The sequence below is a fragment of the Capra hircus genome, unplaced genomic scaffold (assembly GCF_001704415.2).
Source record: "Capra hircus breed San Clemente unplaced genomic scaffold, ASM170441v1, whole genome shotgun sequence".
Lineage (NCBI taxonomy): Eukaryota > Metazoa > Chordata > Mammalia > Artiodactyla > Bovidae > Capra > Capra hircus.
This window is the reverse complement of record NW_017189796.1, coordinates 190,258-207,638: the sequence shown is the minus strand read 5'-3', so window position 1 is coordinate 207,638 and position 17,381 is coordinate 190,258. Positions and strand designations below refer to the sequence as shown.

Sequence of the window (17,381 nt, the reverse complement as noted above, 5' to 3'; positions counted from 1 at the left end):
CCCTCAGGGGGTCACCCCTCACCTACCTGTCCAGTGGGGTCCCCCGTCCCCTGGGAGGGACTCACATCTCCAGCGCCAGCACCCCCGGACACACATCTATTTTTGTGGCCTGGCCCCTCCCAGTGGTCACGCATCCTGCGGCCTCCCACGGCCGCCCCCACACATCCTGCCGAGCCTCAGGGTCACCTTAACCCCTTCCCTGTCCAGGGCAGGCTGGAGGTCCCTTAGGGGCAGGGTGGGAAGCTTCCAGTAAAGCTAAGAGGCTGCACCTGCTCCAGAAAAGTCTCCTTCCGGCCAACTGGAGCAGGCTCCTGTTTAAGCGTCCAGCGCTGCAGAGAACGGAAGGTGGTTTTTAAAAACTAGCAGGAACACCGTTTAGAGCTGAAAGAGCAAAGGGCCTTGTTTTTAAACTGCTGAGTCTCACTTTTCCGCTGCCAGTTTGAAAAGCAAAACAGCCAGACGGGCCGGGAAGCCCAGGTTCAGCCAGCCGCCCTCGGCGGCCCCGCCTGGCCCGGAGCCTGCTGGGGGTCTGGACGCCGGGGTGCGGCCCTGGGAGGGGCCGGGCAGTGACACCTGTCCGCGGGAGGACCCCGGCCGGACAGTGGGGGGCGTCCCGCACGTGGAGCCCGCGCTCCCGCTCTGGCGGCGGCCCCTGGACACCGCGCAGCGGCCCCGCTCCGCCCCGGCCGGTCCCGGGGCTCGCTGGGGTCGCACGCGGGCGGGACGCGATCGGAGCGCGCAGACCCGTCACGGAGGCGATCGGAGCACGCAGACCCGGCACCGGCCTCCGGAACGCTGAGTCCACGCCCCCCACCCTCCTCCGTCGGCCCCTCTCCCGGGCCCTCCCCGCCCCCCCCACCCGAGCCCACCGCCCACGCTTCCCGCCCCCACACACCTGCCGTGGGACGTCCTCCCGGCCCGGTCCTCCACCCGCAGGTGCGCGAACGCCCCTCCTCCCCGGCCTGGGGGAGGGGAGGGGAGGGGAGGGGAGGGGGAGGGCTGCGGGGCGGCGGCGAGGACGGTGGGGGAGGGGACCGCGCGGAGGGAGAGGGCGGAGCGCCAGGGAGGACGGCGCGCCAGGGAGGACGGCGGAGGGTCTGCGCCGAGGGAGGGGGCGGGGAGGCGCCCGGCCCCGCCCCGCAGCGTGTGTCCCCATCACCGCCACCCGCTCCGCCTGCACGGGACAGGCGGTCTGCTGTCTGGGCTCAGGGTGTGCAGGCCCCAGGGCAGGGCCGTGCAGCTGCGGGGGGGGCCCCCTTTTTTGCAAGAAAAGGGAAGGGACCGGTCTTCTCCCTTGTGGGTCCCCCTTGTTCAGGGAAACTCAAGTTCCCCAGTAGAACTCGGGAAGTTGAGGTGCACAGGCTGACACGTCCCCAGTGTTGCTCTAGGTGTAAACTTTATTTTAGCTGGCGCTTTCAAACGTCTGCATTCTGTGGGCGACACCAGGAAATCGGAGTAAGGCCAGCACAGAGCCCTGTCGGGAGGGCAGTAGGCACAACCCCAAGGCTCCAGGGGGCCCCACGCCAGGAGCCCCATACCCGCCCCGGGGCGCCCCTCCAGGCCTGAGGGGAGGGCGCGCCGGCCTCTGCAGGGCTTTCCTCCTCCAAGTGCGGTCCCCACCCCCGGGCATGGCCTCCCCGTCAGCCCCCCGCTTAGCCAACGCCCCGAAGCCCAGGCAGGGCGGCCGGGCCCCCGGTGGTGGGCACGGCTGAGCCAGGGCTGCCGAGTGGACAGGACCCCGCACATGCTCAGAGGCAGGGCTGCTGCGGGGAGGAGGCTGGCCCGAGTGGACAGCGAAGGGAAGGCAGGACCTTCCTCAGATGGACGGCTTCCTTCTCGGAGCGAGCGGGGATGGGAAGGCCCCAGGACCCTGGCAGAGTCAGGGCGGAGGCGGGGGCCTCTCCTCTGAGGGTCGAGTGGATGTGCAGGCGTGGGGGCCTGACCCGCTCGGTGGGGCCTTTCCCGTGACCGCAGGGACCCGGGGTCCTGGGGGTGCTCTCCAGGGGCCGTGCTGAGTGTCGCTGGAGCCCTGAGGGCCCGAGGGGGGCGCCCAGCCGGCCTGCCCGGAGGATGGGCAGCGCTCAGTGACCCCACGACCCCAGTCAGGTCTGCAGGCCCGGCACTGCCCCCAGGTGGGCGTCCCGTGGAGGGTCCCAAGCCCCACCTCGGCCACAAGCACTGGGACCGGGGAGCCTCTCCCACGGTGGGGAGGCCTCCAGCCTTGGGACGTGGTCGCTGGCCCAGGAAGATGCGGAGGACAAAGGCCCAAGACGCCTGTGCGCTCGGAGACGGCTGGTGCTGATTCAAGTCTTCCGACTCCAAGGCGAATCCCAGAACAAAAGCCAGGGGCGCCCTGCTGGCCAGGGGCCGAGGGCCAGGCCAGGCCTTTGTGCAGCTCTGGAGGCTTGGGGAATCACCATCACAATCAGGGCTCTGGGAGGGCTCTGCGGAGGACCTTCTGCTCCCGCTGGGGTCAACCCCTCCCGAGGGCGTGGGCAGAGGTGGGCAGGCGGCCTGGAGACCCCGCGGGCCTGGGGCTGCGTCTCTGCCTGGTCACCGTGCCCTTGGCCCTTCAGGGAGTTGGGGACTTCGCTGTTTGAGGTGAATTCCTCTGTGGAAAGCCTCTCGCTCCCACAAAGAAGTCTGTGTTACAGGAAGTAATCCCAAGTGGCTCAATGGGTAAAGAATCCGCCTGCAAGGCAGGAGACTTGGGTTCGACCCCTGGGTCGGGAAGATCACCCCCCCACCCACTGCATTCTTGCCTGGAGAATCCCGTGCACAGAGCAGCCTGGTGGGCCACAGCCCACGGGGTCGCAGAGGGTTGGATGGATGGAAGCAACGGAGCACACACATGACACCCGAGTGGGGTGCCGCCCCGCTCCCAATAGCCTGGGGTCCCCTGAGCCTCTCAGCGCCTGCCTCTGCCCTCTGGGTCCAGGTCAGGTGGGGCATGCAGGAGGCTGGCGGGGTGGGGGGGGCCTGGTCCTCTGGAGTTCTGAGGTGACCCTGGGGCATGAAAGGGGGTTTCCTCCCACGTACCTGGGGCCTCAGAGAGCCAACCTGCTGGGGGAGACACGGGCGCCCCAGGCTCCAGCAGCCATGACCTCCTTGCCCGCCCACCCTGAGCTGCAGCTCCTCGGGGCTCATTTCTTGGCTGCTGGCCGACCCTGCCCCACGGCTTTCCTCTGGGAAGCCAAAGGCAGGGCTACCAGGTGACCCTCCAGTCTCCAAGGAATGCTGCTGGGTGGGCGGGCGGGGCCCTGAGCCTCCAGCCTGGGGTTTATTCAGGCAGCAATGTGGCCCCAGGCCCACGCTGGCCGCTGGGCAGTTCACCTTGTCCAGGCAGGGCCCCGGGGCCCCCGGAGCTCACCCCCAGTGTGGAGTCAGGCTGTGAACACTAATGAGACGGGGGAAGGAGGTGCTTAGCACCCGGCCCAGGGTGGGCAGGACCCCCGGACCTGCTGGGCCATGGTGGACCACGGTGAGTTAGCGCCGTGCAGCCCGGGGTGGGGATGTGGGGCGGGGTGGCTGAGCTCTGTCCCCAGCTCCCCCTCCCACTGCCCCCCCTCACACGCAGCACGACGGTTTCTGCCCTGCAGCAGGACCCCAGAGCAGACCATCGGTTGAATTGTGTCTCCCCAAAGAGATGTGTTGAGGTCCTGACCCCGGTACTCTAGAATGTGACCTTTATCGACACAATTTATCTGAAATAAGGTCATCAGGGCGGGGCCCTCACCCAAAGTGACTGACGACCTCGAGGAGAGCGGACGCTCAGACAGGCAGACTAGGCGGGGCCTGAGGATAAAGATGCGTCTCCAGGAGCCCCGAGGCTGGGAGGCTCGAAGCCCCAGGGAGCCAGCTGACCTCCGCCTGCGGTGCCCGCTTGTGCGGCCCAAGGACAGAGCGAGCAGACGGCAGGAGGCGGCTTTACCTGCAGGCAGAAAGTAGCGCTGCGCTGCCTGGCAGTCCTTTCTCTCCGTCCTGTCCACGGGGAGCGACCGCCTCTTCCCTGTCCTAAGACAACCTGCAGGGGCCACGGTCACAGCTCGTTACCAAGTTTTCGCAGGGACAGAATGAAGGGACAAGGTCGGTGATTAAATAGCGAATCTCACTAGGGGATGGTGAGTAGGAAAGTATGGGCGATCCCTGTAAGCTAACGACCTCTTGATAAAGCTCCACCACAAGCCCCCAGCAGAAGCCTGAGGCCCAAAGCAGTGAAGCCGAGGTGCACGGGCCCACTCCCTGCCCAGCTCGCCAAGTTAGTGGCCCCTGGGCCATGCTCTGTGCACACCTGCAAGGCGGAGATTTGTGGCCCTAGCTCGACCACGGAGGGACAAGAAAATGCCCCTTCCCGGCGTCCCGGTCTGGAGGAGGAGCTGATGGCGGCGTGACATCTACTCGGGAGAGACAAGGGGGTCCTCCCCTCCTTCCCACTCCTCCTTTGATTACAAAACTGTAGCCCACTAAGTGCTCGGAGCCTGGCACACTCGCCCACCCACGTGTAAGCCTCACGAACATCCTGTTCTAGTAAATCACGTGTCGACCACGTTGCTCTCACTGAATTCTCCTCGGCGCTGAGACCTAATGGACCGTGGTGCCGGAGCTCTCGCAGCCCCCCTGAAACGACACTGGGCCGTTTCAGCTCGCTACGTTCAGCATCTATGGTCTGCATTTTAGCCTTGTCTCGTCCCTAGCACACTGTGTAGGTTCGTGCAAAAGTGATCGCTGCTTTACGTCGTTGACATCTGCTGCTTGATATCGGAATACATTCTTAACAAATGTGACTGGGATACGACATTTTACCACGTATTTCTCGATTTATGCTTTTTGCTATCACCTTATTACTTACTGTTTATTTTGTATTTATTTTAGACAATGGAAATGATGTTAGACAAAAAAGCAAATTCCAGTGATTTTCTTGAGTTCAAAATGGGTCGCAAAGCAGCGGAGACAACTCGTGTTTAGCCCAGGAGCTGCTACCGAACGTACATCACGGCGGAGGGTCAAGGAGCTCTGCAAAGGACGCGAGAGCCTTGGTGAAGAGGAGCGTGGTGGCCATCAAAGCTGACAAGGACAGCTGAGGAAGCCGTCTTTGAAGCGGATCCTCCCACAACCGTTAGGACCAAACTGAAGCCAGGACAGGCTCTAGGGGCAGGCGAGGCCTGAGGTTTGCTCTCTAGGAAAGCTGAGGCACTGAGAACTCCCGCAGGCAGTGTAGCTCGACCAATCAGAAAAAACCCCTGTAGCCCCCCCGCGCCAGACCCGAGCCAATCCAGATAGGGATGCGAGGTTTAAAAGTCCCGTGCGCACCTACGGTTTAACCAATCAGCTATGCTGCTACAGAAACAAAGAACCATCTGTATAAAAGTAAAGGTGATTCAGAACTCGGGGCCCTTGTCGGATTCCACTGTGCTGGATGAGACGTGGGCCCTGGCTCGAGTTAGCAATAAACCCCTTTATGCTTTTGCATTGCTGTGGATGTCTTATTCTCTGTTTTGGGGACTCAGACTCTGGGCATAACACAACTACCGAGAAGTTGCCCAAGGACTCAACATCCACCGTTCTGCGGCCGTTCGGCCTCTGAAGCAGACTGGAAAGGTGAAAAGCCCAGAGAAGGGGTGCCTCGTGAGCTGACTGCAACTCAAAAAAATCAGTTTTAAAGCGTCCTCTTAGTCTACACAGCAACAGCGAACTATTTCTCAATCGTATTGTGACGTGCAAAGAAAAGTGGATTTTATACGACAACTGGGACACCCAGCTCAATGGTTGGACTTAGAAGCTCCAAAGCACTTTCCGTAGCCAAACTTGCCCCGGAAAAAGCCACGGTCACTGCTTGGTGGGCGGCTGCTGGTCTGACCCACGACAGCTTTCTGAATTCCGGCTGAACCATGACCTCTGAAAAGTAAGCTCAGCAAATCGAGAGGATACACGGAAAACTGCAACGTCTGCGGCCGCACTGGTTAGCAGAAAGGGTGAGCAGAGGCCACAGATGCAAGCAAGGGACGGGGGCCTGGCAGGGCAAGCTGTGGGCCTTAAGGGCGTCAGCTTCCAAGATCGGCTTAGGCCTGACACTGCCCACTAACTGGGAGGTCTGGTCTTCGAATCTGATTAAAGACGGGTTTCACTGGGGTTCTGTCAGGCTTGATTAGGGCTCATACCTGTATCTGGATGGTGAGTTAGACACTTGCTGTCTGACTGAATGCTCCTAAATTACTCCGACTGCACGAGATGAACATGTACCAAGATGAGCGTCTTCCCTGCAAGCCGACACGCTGCTGCAGCCTTAGGGGTGAGCTCTTAGTGCGAGAAGGAACTGACAAATTGTGTTTTATTCCCAAGATTTTTCCCTGAAAGAGGAAGCTTAGTAACTGCAGATGTTGATCACACTGGGACACGGCTCAGTGGCATGAAGGACGGTGTTCACACGCACACTGGTGGGAGCTGGCTGTTCACGCCCGCACAGCCTCGGGCCAGGGTGCCCTCACTCACTTGAACGGCAAGCCTGCTTCTCCCGGCTCCCAGGGTCAGTGTGGTCACAGGTCCCTGTCACCTGAGGCAGACGTGGATGCTGGACCCCAGCGGACAGCAGCCCCGGGATCCGACTCACCTGCAGCGTCTATTTCCTGTAGATGGGTGTGCTCGCCGCTGTGTGGTGACGCCAAGGCTGCCCACTCAGGGTGAGTTACTTGCGTTTGCTGTATGGTTTGGGGGCGGGGAAAAAGCCCCCAATTTAGAATTGTGCCTGGTGAAGCCAGAGGCCTTCCAAGGGACCCGTCAGCCTTGGAGGGGCCGCCTTGCCCCGGCCCAGCAAGGCCCTTTCTCAGGGTCCACCCTGATCCCCCAACTGAGTCAGAAGCCCAGGGATGAGACTTTGTGAGCATCTGTGGAGTGTCTGGGGGTCAGTTTTCAGAGATGGGAAGTGCAGGGTGGCAGTGGCTAGCAGAGGAAGGGGGCAGGGCTGGGGGGGCAGAGCCACTGGGCCCCGTGCTGGCGGGCCTCTTGGGGCCTGCAGGAACCCCCTGGGGCAGCATGGGGCCCTCTCTGCTAACTGCCCAGAAGCCCTGGGGGCGTGGGGGCCGGGCTTTGGACAAGAGGCGGAGCAGAGGAGACCCTGGGGGACGAGGTCTGGTGGACAGTCGGGGAGCAGCTGGAGCGGGAAGGACAGCGGCGCTGAGTGTCCTGTTGCGGGCCCTCCCCCCTGGTGCTGCAGCCGTGGGCCTGGGGCCACCCCGTCCCACATGACCCCGAGAGGCTGCGCCCACGGCTTCATCGCAAACAGAGACACCAGCTGGGAGACTGTTTACCCGGCAGCTGGTCTTAGCAGAAAATTAATACCAACTTCTATCATCTTTTTAATTTATGAAGAGACTAAACCAGAACTTTTTCTTCTTTATTGCAAGCAGATTCAGGTCTCCTGCCTAGATATTCTGCAGAAAAGTCCAATCATAATTAATATTATGAAGGTATACTTTTCCGAAATAAAAGGTAAAAACAGTAGCATACAAAATAAATTTTACAGAAATTTAAGATTTGGTTTAATTCACCGTTTAATTTTTCAAAGCAGATTAATAAATTATCAATTAAACATTACTGTTCAGAGGATGATTATCTTAAACACACCTACTATATTCAATAATTTAAAAATAAATTCCAGTATTTATGATGACAATACCCATAGATACCATGTGTTAAATATATTTTTGAAGATTCTCTTTATCACATTACATAATGAATGAACATTTTAAACAGCGATGCAGACACACGTAATTTTAAGTCAGAGACAATATATGCATATTAAAATTCTGTGTATTTTGATAAGGTAAAAAATAAAGCTATATAAACTGATCTTTAGATTTTTTTCTGCAAAAGTAGAATCACACTTGAATAATACTCTGACACACCTTCATTAAAGCTTTGTTTATAGACATCAAAACGGTCCTCACCCCCATTCACCAACCCTCTAACTCACTAAAAAAAAACCAAAACAGAATGGATGCATCTGCCAGCTGACATTTTTCCTGTTTTTAAAGTTAGAAATGGGAAACTTCCAAAAGAAAGTGCATACCAAGCTGTTACACTGAGTTGTTAAATAAATACCATTAATTTTAAGATGAGCAGAAGTGGTTGCATTAGGTTATTCATAATCAGTGCAAAACAGATGGACTTAGTGGTTTAAAAAAAAAAGGCCGGAAACTTCCCTTAGGTTGCCCTGAACTTTTGGTTGATGCCCGTGAATTTAAGAATAGTTACACTGCGTGCGAGGCATTGCTATAGTTCAAGCTGCAAAGTCTCACAAGGCGTACTAGGCATCTGCGACCTGTCACTGCGGAAGCTCCGCCCCCAGCGAGCCTCGCAGGGGTCGTTTGGTCTGTGTCCGCCCGTGGAGTCAAGGGCACAGGAACAGGCTGACTGGGGTTCTAACAGGAGTGGCCGAGGGCGCGTCTCTTCTCCCAGCCGGGATGTGGCTGCAGCTGGGAGGGTCCGGCCCTGGTCCTGAGGGCGGGTCCCCTCCAGTGGGGAGGCTAGCTCTGGGGGATGGCGTGCAGGTCAGGAACCAGACGTCCGGACCAATGCGGGGAGATGTTAATACGTGGTTATTGTGCAGCTGTGAGTAAGATTTTCAAAACTAAGGAAGATGCTTCAATTACTTGCTTTAAGGTCAGTGTAAGGCAAGCAAGCACTGCCCACCACCAGGTGGGAGTCTCACTGTCCTGTCTGAAATGTCCCTTCCCTGGTTCTCGTCCCTCCCTGGCTTCTGGTCTCATGCCCCTGGTCCATCTCACACTGTCAGGCGCAGCCACTTAGGAACTTCCCAAACAATTTTAAGAAGACGTATTGGGGCGTGTAACGGTCAGTAGCTGTCCTAAGGAGACTTGAATTATCCGAGGTAAGTGATAACTGTCTGGATACAGGCAGAAAGAAGACAGCGAACCGTCAAGAAGCTTCTATTTTAAGGCTGAAGGATAGAAAAAAAAAAAAAAAACTAAACAAAATTAGATGAAATTGCAATGAACGGTGAAGAAAGAGCAGAGCAAATGATCAGACTCTAAATATGCCTTGTAACTACTCGCTCCTGCCAGAAACACCAAAAAGAAGGCAGGCGCAGAGAATGAAGTCGAATCTGAAAATTCACATTCATCAGATATTGAGACATTCAGCCAAAACATCCACCAGAATTTAAATGTAAAGTGGCCAAAATGTCTTCAACTTAAAAAATAAAAGCTTTAAAAACATACTTTAAAAATTAGATATGGTACATTAAAGAATGAACGAATCAAAGAGATATAAACAGCTATGAAAATACTTCAGTGCAAAGGCCATTTTAAGATCTCTAAAAAAATACATTACAAAGAATTTGTTAACTAAAACATACACAGAATCTGCCCCCCACAGGTATGACATTTATACCCATTTTAGGTTCTTAAAAACGGCTGTAAAAACGCACACACCGTTGTTTGCAGGGCCTAGAGCGGGCCTCGCGCAGCACGCGGGCGTGAGTGACAGCGAGGGGAAGGGGCCCGCGGGCGGACGCCCCACCCCAGCCTCGGCCCGGCTGCACCCCTCTTTGGTATGCTTGCCCTTCACCTGCTTTCTCCGCACCACCTGGGTACCCTGTTCTTGCGGTCAACTCCTCCCCTCGTTCAAACAAATATCCCACAGGTGAGCATTTCGGCAGCGACCCACGCGCTCTGAGCGCCTCGGGAGCAGACCCAGGGGGGCTCGGCACCGTCCCGCGGTCCACAGGGCATCCAGCGGGGGCGATGTGCGGCTTCCGGGTGACCCTGCCCTAAGACGCCGTCAGCTGTACCTTCTGCAGGGTGAACCTCAAACTGAAATGTTTTCCTTACGGACCATTAAGGCTACGTCGATCGGGTTATTTCTAAAACGGAGATTCCGTTACAAGAGAGCGACAGGGTTTACTGCTCGGCTGCCTGCGGGCCGCAGTATTGCTCTTAGGGCTCCGGGCCGCCTCGACGACCCTGGGCGCGGTGTGCATCTGGGGGCCCACGCGCCCGAGGGGCCGCTCCCCGTGGGGCTCTGAGCACCGCAGCAGAGGCCGGCCCCGGGTACCCAGGCCCCCTCGCGTCCCCACAAACCCCGAAACACCCTTCCCACAACAGCAAACCGCGCCTGCGCCCTTGGAGCGGGAAGGGGCGCCTCTCGGAACCTGTGCTTTACGGGCCAGGCCCCCCAGAGGCAGCAAGGGACGGGGTGGGGGGGGTCCCGGAGCACCGACCCCGGAGGGGCGGCGTTGGGCCAGACGCGCCCGCGCCCAGCGCCACCACACGCAGGTCTGGACGGCAGCCGTGGACGGGGCAGGGGGACGGTCCCAAAGCAGAGGTGTCGGGCTCGGGAGGGTACAGCAGACCGGGCCCCAGCCCGCGAGGCTCGGCCGTGCTCCCCGGAGGCCCTGGTGGGGCGGCCGAGCCTGGAGCAGACCGAGGCCCTCAAGCAGAGCTCCTCCTGTCGCCACACGGCCGGGGAGGGTAGCGGGCTCGTGCGTGTCCTTCCCGGCCGCCACTCGGGGACGCCTGTCCCATCTTCCTCCTCTCCGGCCGCAAGAGCAGCTCACGCCACGCAGCCCTTCGGGGCTGGACCCTTGTGTGTGGCCTCCCCTGGGGCCGCGGGTGGTGCGAGGGCTGAGCAGGAGGGGCCCCGCGTTCCCTGCCTTCCAGGGCGCTGCCCGGGGCTGGAGACTACAGGGAAGCAAGTGGGTGACTCCCCAGAGGTGGTCCTGACACGAAGCGCGAGGTCTGCGGAAACAGAAAGGACAGAGTCAGTCCCGGGACCCCGCGCGGACCCCGTCCAGCGCCCGTCGGAACCCAGCGCAGCCGCTGCCCTTGCTACCCCGAGCGTAGCTGGGCTAGACACGGGGCGGCGTGTGGACCGCCGGCCCCTCCTTGCGTCCACCGTCCCGCAGAAAGGTGTGTAAACACGAGGCCCCTCCCCAGGCCCCAGGCTGAGCGCGGCCCCTCCCACAGCGCATCTCACTGGACCGCTCCAACGGAGGCCCCAGCGGTGGGAGGCCCAGGTGGTCAGACTGGACGCGCAGGGAGGGGGCAAGCCCGCCAGGAGATGCCCGCGCTGGATGCTGAAGGCGCAGCTGGACGCCTGCCCCAGCCTGGCTCAGAGCCCTTTGTTTATTCTGAAAGGCGGTCTTTCCTGGAGGACCTTTCAGGTGGAGCCATGCCCACCACCGAGGATGAGAGTGAAGGCTGAGTTCTGGACGCCGAAGGACGCTGTGGGCCTGCGCACCGCACAGATGTGTGTGCACGCACGCTCACTCGCGTGCCTGGGAGTACACCCCAGGCAGCCCCAGTGCCGGCCTCTCCGGTGGGCCACTTACCGGGGACGGACCCCACGTGTGCGCAAGTCTTTGTCACCGTGAACCTAACAGAAACGGCACACCACGGCAAAGCTCTGGAGGAAACCCGCGCGGTCCGCAAGAGCACAGCACACGGGCTGCCCGCGGGCGGCCGTTACCTATCCTCTGGCTACTCGCGCCTCGGCCGGGGCTCGGGGTCCGTCAGCAGCGGCCGGTCAGGGCTCGGCGCGGCGTCAGCCGGGGCTGGGCGGCTCGGGCTCCTCTGCAAGGCGAGGACAGACACTGAGCCCGCGCCGCACACCCGGCTCCGCGGGGCCGGCCGAGGGGGACGCGTGCGGGAGGCCCCGCTCTCGGCGCAGCAGCGCCGATGGTCGGGGTGCGGGACCCGGGGCTGATGGCCCTGCCGCTCACCCCGACCTTCCAGAGACTGCGCTGCTCCTGAGGGCGCGCAGGCGCGAGCGAGGGCCTCTGCACCGGCCGCTCTCTGCCTGCCTGTCCATCTGTTCCTGCCTGTCCCTGCGTCCCCGTGTGTTCTGCCTGTCCGCCTGCCTTCCTGACCCTCTGTCCCTGTCCACCCGCCTGGCTTCCTGTCTGTCCCTCAGTCCCTCTGTGCCTGCCGGGCCCTGTCCCTTGGCCCCGTCTCCAGTCAAACAAAAGAATCCTGGCCTGAAGCTAGAATCCGGAGGTTTGGGCGTGGCAGGGCCGAAGGCCAGCGAGGTCGCGCTTCTCTAGTCTGAACACTGAGGCTTTCCAGTCAAGCGGTGTGAATTTTCCAGTGGCTCGGAAGAAAGGAACTGCAGGAGCCGGAAAAGCGCGAAGCTGGAGGTGCAGATGCCCCCTGGGCACACGCGATGTTGGGCATGCAGATGCCCCTGGCTAGGCGCGATGTTGCGCACGCAGATGCCCCCCGGCTAGGCGCGAGGGGCCGCCGGCGAGAGGTGAAGCAGACTAGCGCTCAGGTGGCTGCTCTTCGCGCGAGTGGAAACACTCACAGCTGTGTGCGCCCATGGGTGTGGACAGAATCAATGCACACGTGTATACAGATGCCACACGTGTGCATACGCGCACACGTTTATATACGAGACCTGGTGGCCTCTGTGGTTTTCACTTTAATAGGACGGATGAAAAGAAAAAGCCGCCCATCCCAAATGCAGCGTGTTCCATGGAAGCACTAGCCAAGGGTCTGTGCCTCCAAAGTTTGGCCGGAATTGGCTGGTTTTGCAGCAATACCGCACGAACGCCACGTGTGCTGGGCACCGGCTGCAAGCGCCTGTGAGGGGCTGGCCAGCCTCGCGGTCAGAGCCGCGGCCACGGACACCCAGAGCTCAGAGCCCTTCACCAAGCAGCAGAGCCCGGCTTCTGCAAAGGCTCGGAAGCAAACCAGCTCTCAGTGAACCCCACCAATCCTCAGAGGGTTTATTTTCAGTCCAGACTTGGCGTGATTTAACTGGTTTCACGAGCACCTCCTGTGACTTATTAAAATGTTCCTAATAATTTTATCCTAAATGTCTTCAACTGTGTAAACAGTGAGATAAAATTCTGTAGTTTATTCTAACAAATTCTTGTGCCCCAGGTTAGAAAAATATTGATTGCCAGTAATTACTCGAACTTAAAAGATGAACAATTATTAAAAGAATAAAAATGGCCTTTTTTTTTCTTGAGGCATTTTCCTATTAAGCACGCTGCCTGGTAAAGCAGTAACACCAGGCACAGGCCTTCAACGTGTGCCCAGTGTGGGACACACAGGACTGAGGACTGATAAGTGTGTCCTTGAAGCCTTGGCTCCAGGCGAGAAGCCTCCCATCCTGGGAGGCACAGAAAACGGTGTACTCCTGAGAGAGAACCACAGATGCCTGAGGCACAGGTGGAGTCTTTTTCCAAAAACAATCATCCATTTTAAAAGAGATGAGAGGGACTTTGGTGAGACAGCTGACCCCAAACACGCCCGTCCCAGCTTGTCCGAAGTCTAGGGGCCCCGCCAGAGGCCGCCTCTCCCTGGGCGTGGTCCCACCAGTCCCTCAGGCCCCACACGAGGGACAGGGAGGACCTGCCTCTGGGCCCCAGGGCAAGGCCAGCGCTGACCCAGGAGCTGCCCCTGCCGGCAGGACCGGCTTCACAGCTGCCACCCGGCCAGAGGGGCGCTGAGGCTCCCCAGCGAGGCCCCGCAGCCTTGTGGGTGGAGAGAGCCCGGCGCCCGAGGCCCCGGAGGGCCTGTGTGCGTGGCTCCCGAGCTTCACCGTCAGCCCTCCATGGTCCTCCGATCAAGTCCCAAACATGCAGAAAGACAGAAAAGCGTCACCTGGTTCCGTTAGAAAGTCAGACTGCTGGAAGTCTGAGAAAGCATAAAGACAGTGGGCTGCTCGACAGAAAGGCACTGGTTCCTAGTCTGCCGGTCCCAGAGGTCAGAGGTCAGAGATCAGGAGGCCATGCACATCGTTTGCAAACAAGATTTGGGCAAAGAGGCCGGAAGATGAAAGGAACCAGGAAGGGAAGAGACAAGAAACGGCAGTGAGTCGGGGGTCGCCCTTGGAGCCCCTGCGGCCCGTCGAACCCTCCCGAGCGCTCCTGCCCCGCCCTGGGATGGCCTGAGGTCACGGAGCCGCTCTCGTGAAGCTGCCGGGCCGGGCCGGCTCTAAGCCCTCTGCGCCCCCTGGCTGGGCACCGCGGGCAGCAGCTGAGATCAGCCCCAGGGGTCCCAGAGCTCACCGGCCTTACTGGTCACCTGCACGCCCCGCCCTCCTGTCACTCACACCTGCGGCCCGCCCTCCTGTCACTCACATCTGCACGCCCCGCCCTCCTGTCACTCACACCTGCGGCCCGCCCTCCTGTCACTCACATCTGCACGCCCGCCTCCTGCCTCACCCTCGCCCGCCCTCCTGTCACTCACACCTGGTGCTGCAGGTGGGCAGGGCATCCTGCAGGACGGCCTGCTGCGGCCTCTGCCGCTCAGAGCATCCCTCCTCCTCCCCGAGGGCGCACGGCAGGACGGGAGAAGGGGTGCGGGGGAGGGGAGGGAGGGTGTGCAGGGTCACAGTGGGGAGGGGTGCGGGGTCACAGGGGTGTGGGGTCATGGAGGGAGGGTGTATAGGATCAGAGGGCTGAGGTATGCGGGGTCACCGGTGAGGAGTTATGGGGGTGAGGGGTCACAGGGCGAGGGGTGTGGAGTCACAAGAGGAGCGGTGTGCGCAGGGGGACGAGTGCAGGGGTGAGGGAGTGAGGGGTGCGGGGTCACAGGGGTGAGGGGTCACAGGGGTCACCAGGGTGCGGGGTCACAGGGGTACAGAGATGGGGGACGTCCGGCCCCTGAGAGCTCTCTAGAAACTCCAGGTCACATCTCTGTTTGGACTCGTCTGGGCACCCTTAGCGTCTCACCCATCTCTTGAATCCAGAGTTCAGCTTGTTGGTGTCCCCTCGGGAGCACGGAAAACCACCACCCTACCTACTCATGACCAGAATTTCCCAAAATGAATGCTAAAGTTTGAGCCACATTTCCATCCCTAAAAATAAAGCAATTTTACCTTCGAAATAAGGATTAATCAAAAAAACTTGTTTAGGCTCACACAAAATAATTTGCCTTTTGTATTGGCTTAATCTTTTTCTCTTAATCTTTCCCTTATTTCAGGGACTGCCTGTCCAAATCTAAGCACTGGACATTTAGTTCAGGTGTAAAATCACGTGTCACCGTGGAATCTGTTAGTAACACTGGACGGACCACCTTTCTTGCTGCCTCCCTGGGGCCCCCCACGGTGCCCCCCAGGCTGCAGGCCCCCCCCACGGTGTCCCCAGCTGCGCCCCCCGCCCCGAGGGTACCTGCACTCTCTCGATGGCGCTGGGCCATAGCTGCCTGCACAGCACCTTCTTGAGCACGTCGGGCAGCAGGCTGACGGTGACCAGCAGGATGATGGCCAGCCAGGCAGGGCCGCTGGACAGCATCTGTATGAACACGTAGTACATCCTCTGATAACTGAGGAAGGGCCTGCAGTGTCCAAGGAAAGAAAACCACAGCACGGTGGCCGATGAGGAGCCGGCGGAGACCCCCGCGCCCCACACGCAGGGCCGTCTGCCCTGGCGGGGTCCACGTCCATCTCTGACGGTCACCGTCCACCCGCTGCGCTCGCCACCGGGTCACCAGGGGGGCCTCTCCCCATAGCGCTGCGTGACTTTGCCCTGAAGGCCGGGTTCGAGCATGAGACGAGGAGGGGAGGTCTACGAGGTCATTCCAAGCGGGGAGCAAGCCCCAGAAGCTCAGCTTCAGAACAGCAGGAAAGACGTTTACACATGAGACAGGGGGCTTTGCTCAATACCTATTAGTACAGAGAAGACCGTGTTCTCATCAGCAGAATGGCTAAACACAAGCTTATGCCAAAATAATTTTTAAATTTTCTATAAAAATACAGAGAATGAAATGACTTCTCTGCCAGGCGGGCTAGGAATGCCTTTGGAGACGGGCAGTGAAGTCAAATAGTCCTGTCTGACCCTGTGTGACCCCATGGCCTGTAACCCACCAGGTTCCTCTGTCCATGGGGTTCTCCAGGCAAGGATACTGGAGTGGGATGCCATGCCCTTCTCCAGGGGATCTTCCCTACCCAGGAATCAAACCTGGGTCTCCCACATTGCAGGCAGATTCTTTACCATCTGAGCCACCGGGGATACCTTAGAAACACACAGTGACCGCACTAAACATGAATCTCACGGCTTCATGCTCCGAAGCGTCCAGGCCCAGGAGCTGGCTGGGGGGTTTCTGGGGAGTCTTTCTCATACACAACCGCTTGGAAAGCTCAGTAGAGCCGCGGGATCTCTGGCCAGGAGTCGGGTGGCTGGAAATCCACCGAGAGCAGGTCTGGTTTGGCCGACATGTAACGCGTGGACTGGCCACTGCAGGTCAGCAGCGGAGCGGGCCACCGGGTGGACATCCACACGGCAGCCTCCACGCAGGGACCAGATGGACCAGGGGCCTCTCCCTGGGGCTGGGGGCCGCCTGCCCTTCCCCTTGAGCCCTGCGCAGCAGTGGGGAGGCCAGGTGGACAGGACACTGGTTCCAGCCTCACGTCTGGGCGGGCCTGGGCCTGGCTCACCGCCCCCAGCCGCAGTCCTGCTCGGAGCCCTGCACGTGTGTGAGAGGCGGGAACAAGCGCCCGGGCGCCAGGTGGACATGCCCGCCTGGGACGTGACCTGGGGGAAAGGCCGAGGAGCACGGTGGGCCCTGGGGTTCTGAGGGGTGAAGAGGAGCCCACCAGGCCGGCCACTTAGACGGGACACCCTGGGCAGAAGGGACAGTGCGTGCAGAGGTGCGCTCATGACAAACGCAGCGGCCGCCTGCCCGTCAGGGCCGACCGCTGGGTCAGACTCTGTCCACCCCCAGGTGGACATTCAGCCGGCAGCATGCTGACCTTCCGAAAAGTGCAACTGGTCTCTGCGGCTCCTCTGTTTAAAACCTTCCACGGCATCCTAACGGTCTCCGAGGGAGCCTTCCTTCCGGGCCTGCCTTGGGGCACCTGCCTGCGGGCTCCCTTCCTTAGGAATGACACTGCCTCAGCCCAGTGCCCTGAGCACTCACAGGATGAGGTTAGCGCTTTTCTCCCAAGCTTCTGTTTAAATAACAGCTTTTCTGGGGAAGCCGTCCCCGACCTTGGATTGGTCCCTTCCAGAGGGTTTGGCCTGTTCGTCCCCCGTCACGCTCGTGAGGCAGCATGTCTCCCCTGGGGGAGGGATCGGAGACCACCCCGCCTCATCCCTGTGGGTCCTGGGCCCTGGCGTGAAGCCCCTCCTGCACACGGCGGGCACGCAACCCAGACCCGCACGCGGGAACAAGGTGGTGTGGATCTGAGCTTTCGGGCCTCGGTGAAAGACGCCGCGGGACTGGTGATGTGGCGGTGCCTGAGAAATCATCAAATCCGTACCAGACGACTCCTCCCCAGAGGAGGGAAAAGACGACGTAGAACAGCAGCGACCCCCAGATAACAAAGTGGTTTATCCAGGTCCAGTAGTGGGTGTCCAGCGCCAGCTGAAGAGAGACCAGGCGGTCAGCAGTGGGGCCACAGGGCCTGTCGGCGTG

At 59.9% G+C, this 17,381-nt stretch overlaps 1 protein-coding gene across 5 annotated transcripts in view; it reads right to left on the bottom strand.

The window, feature by feature from the left end:
* Positions 1-7,529: 7,529 nt before the first annotated feature.
* ATP11A (ATPase phospholipid transporting 11A) overlaps positions 7,530-17,381 on the bottom strand; it is a 99,250-nt gene continuing 89,398 nt past the window's right edge. Inside the window, exons 26-29 of one of the 5 annotated variants that reach the window (XM_018044749.1) lie at positions 17,227-17,330; positions 15,137-15,302; positions 11,485-11,588; positions 10,651-10,754 (exon numbers count right to left, since the gene is read on the bottom strand). In XM_018044749.1, the coding sequence (XP_017900238.1) occupies positions 11,496-11,588; positions 15,137-15,302; positions 17,227-17,330 (363 nt within the window). In that variant the 3' untranslated portion in view covers positions 10,651-10,754; positions 11,485-11,495. Of the gene's footprint in view, positions 11,589-13,506; positions 13,713-15,136; positions 15,303-17,226; positions 17,331-17,381 lie in introns of those variants that run through there. The other 4 variants (XM_018044751.1, XM_018044753.1, XM_018044752.1 and 1 more) reach the window with 4 other exon arrangements.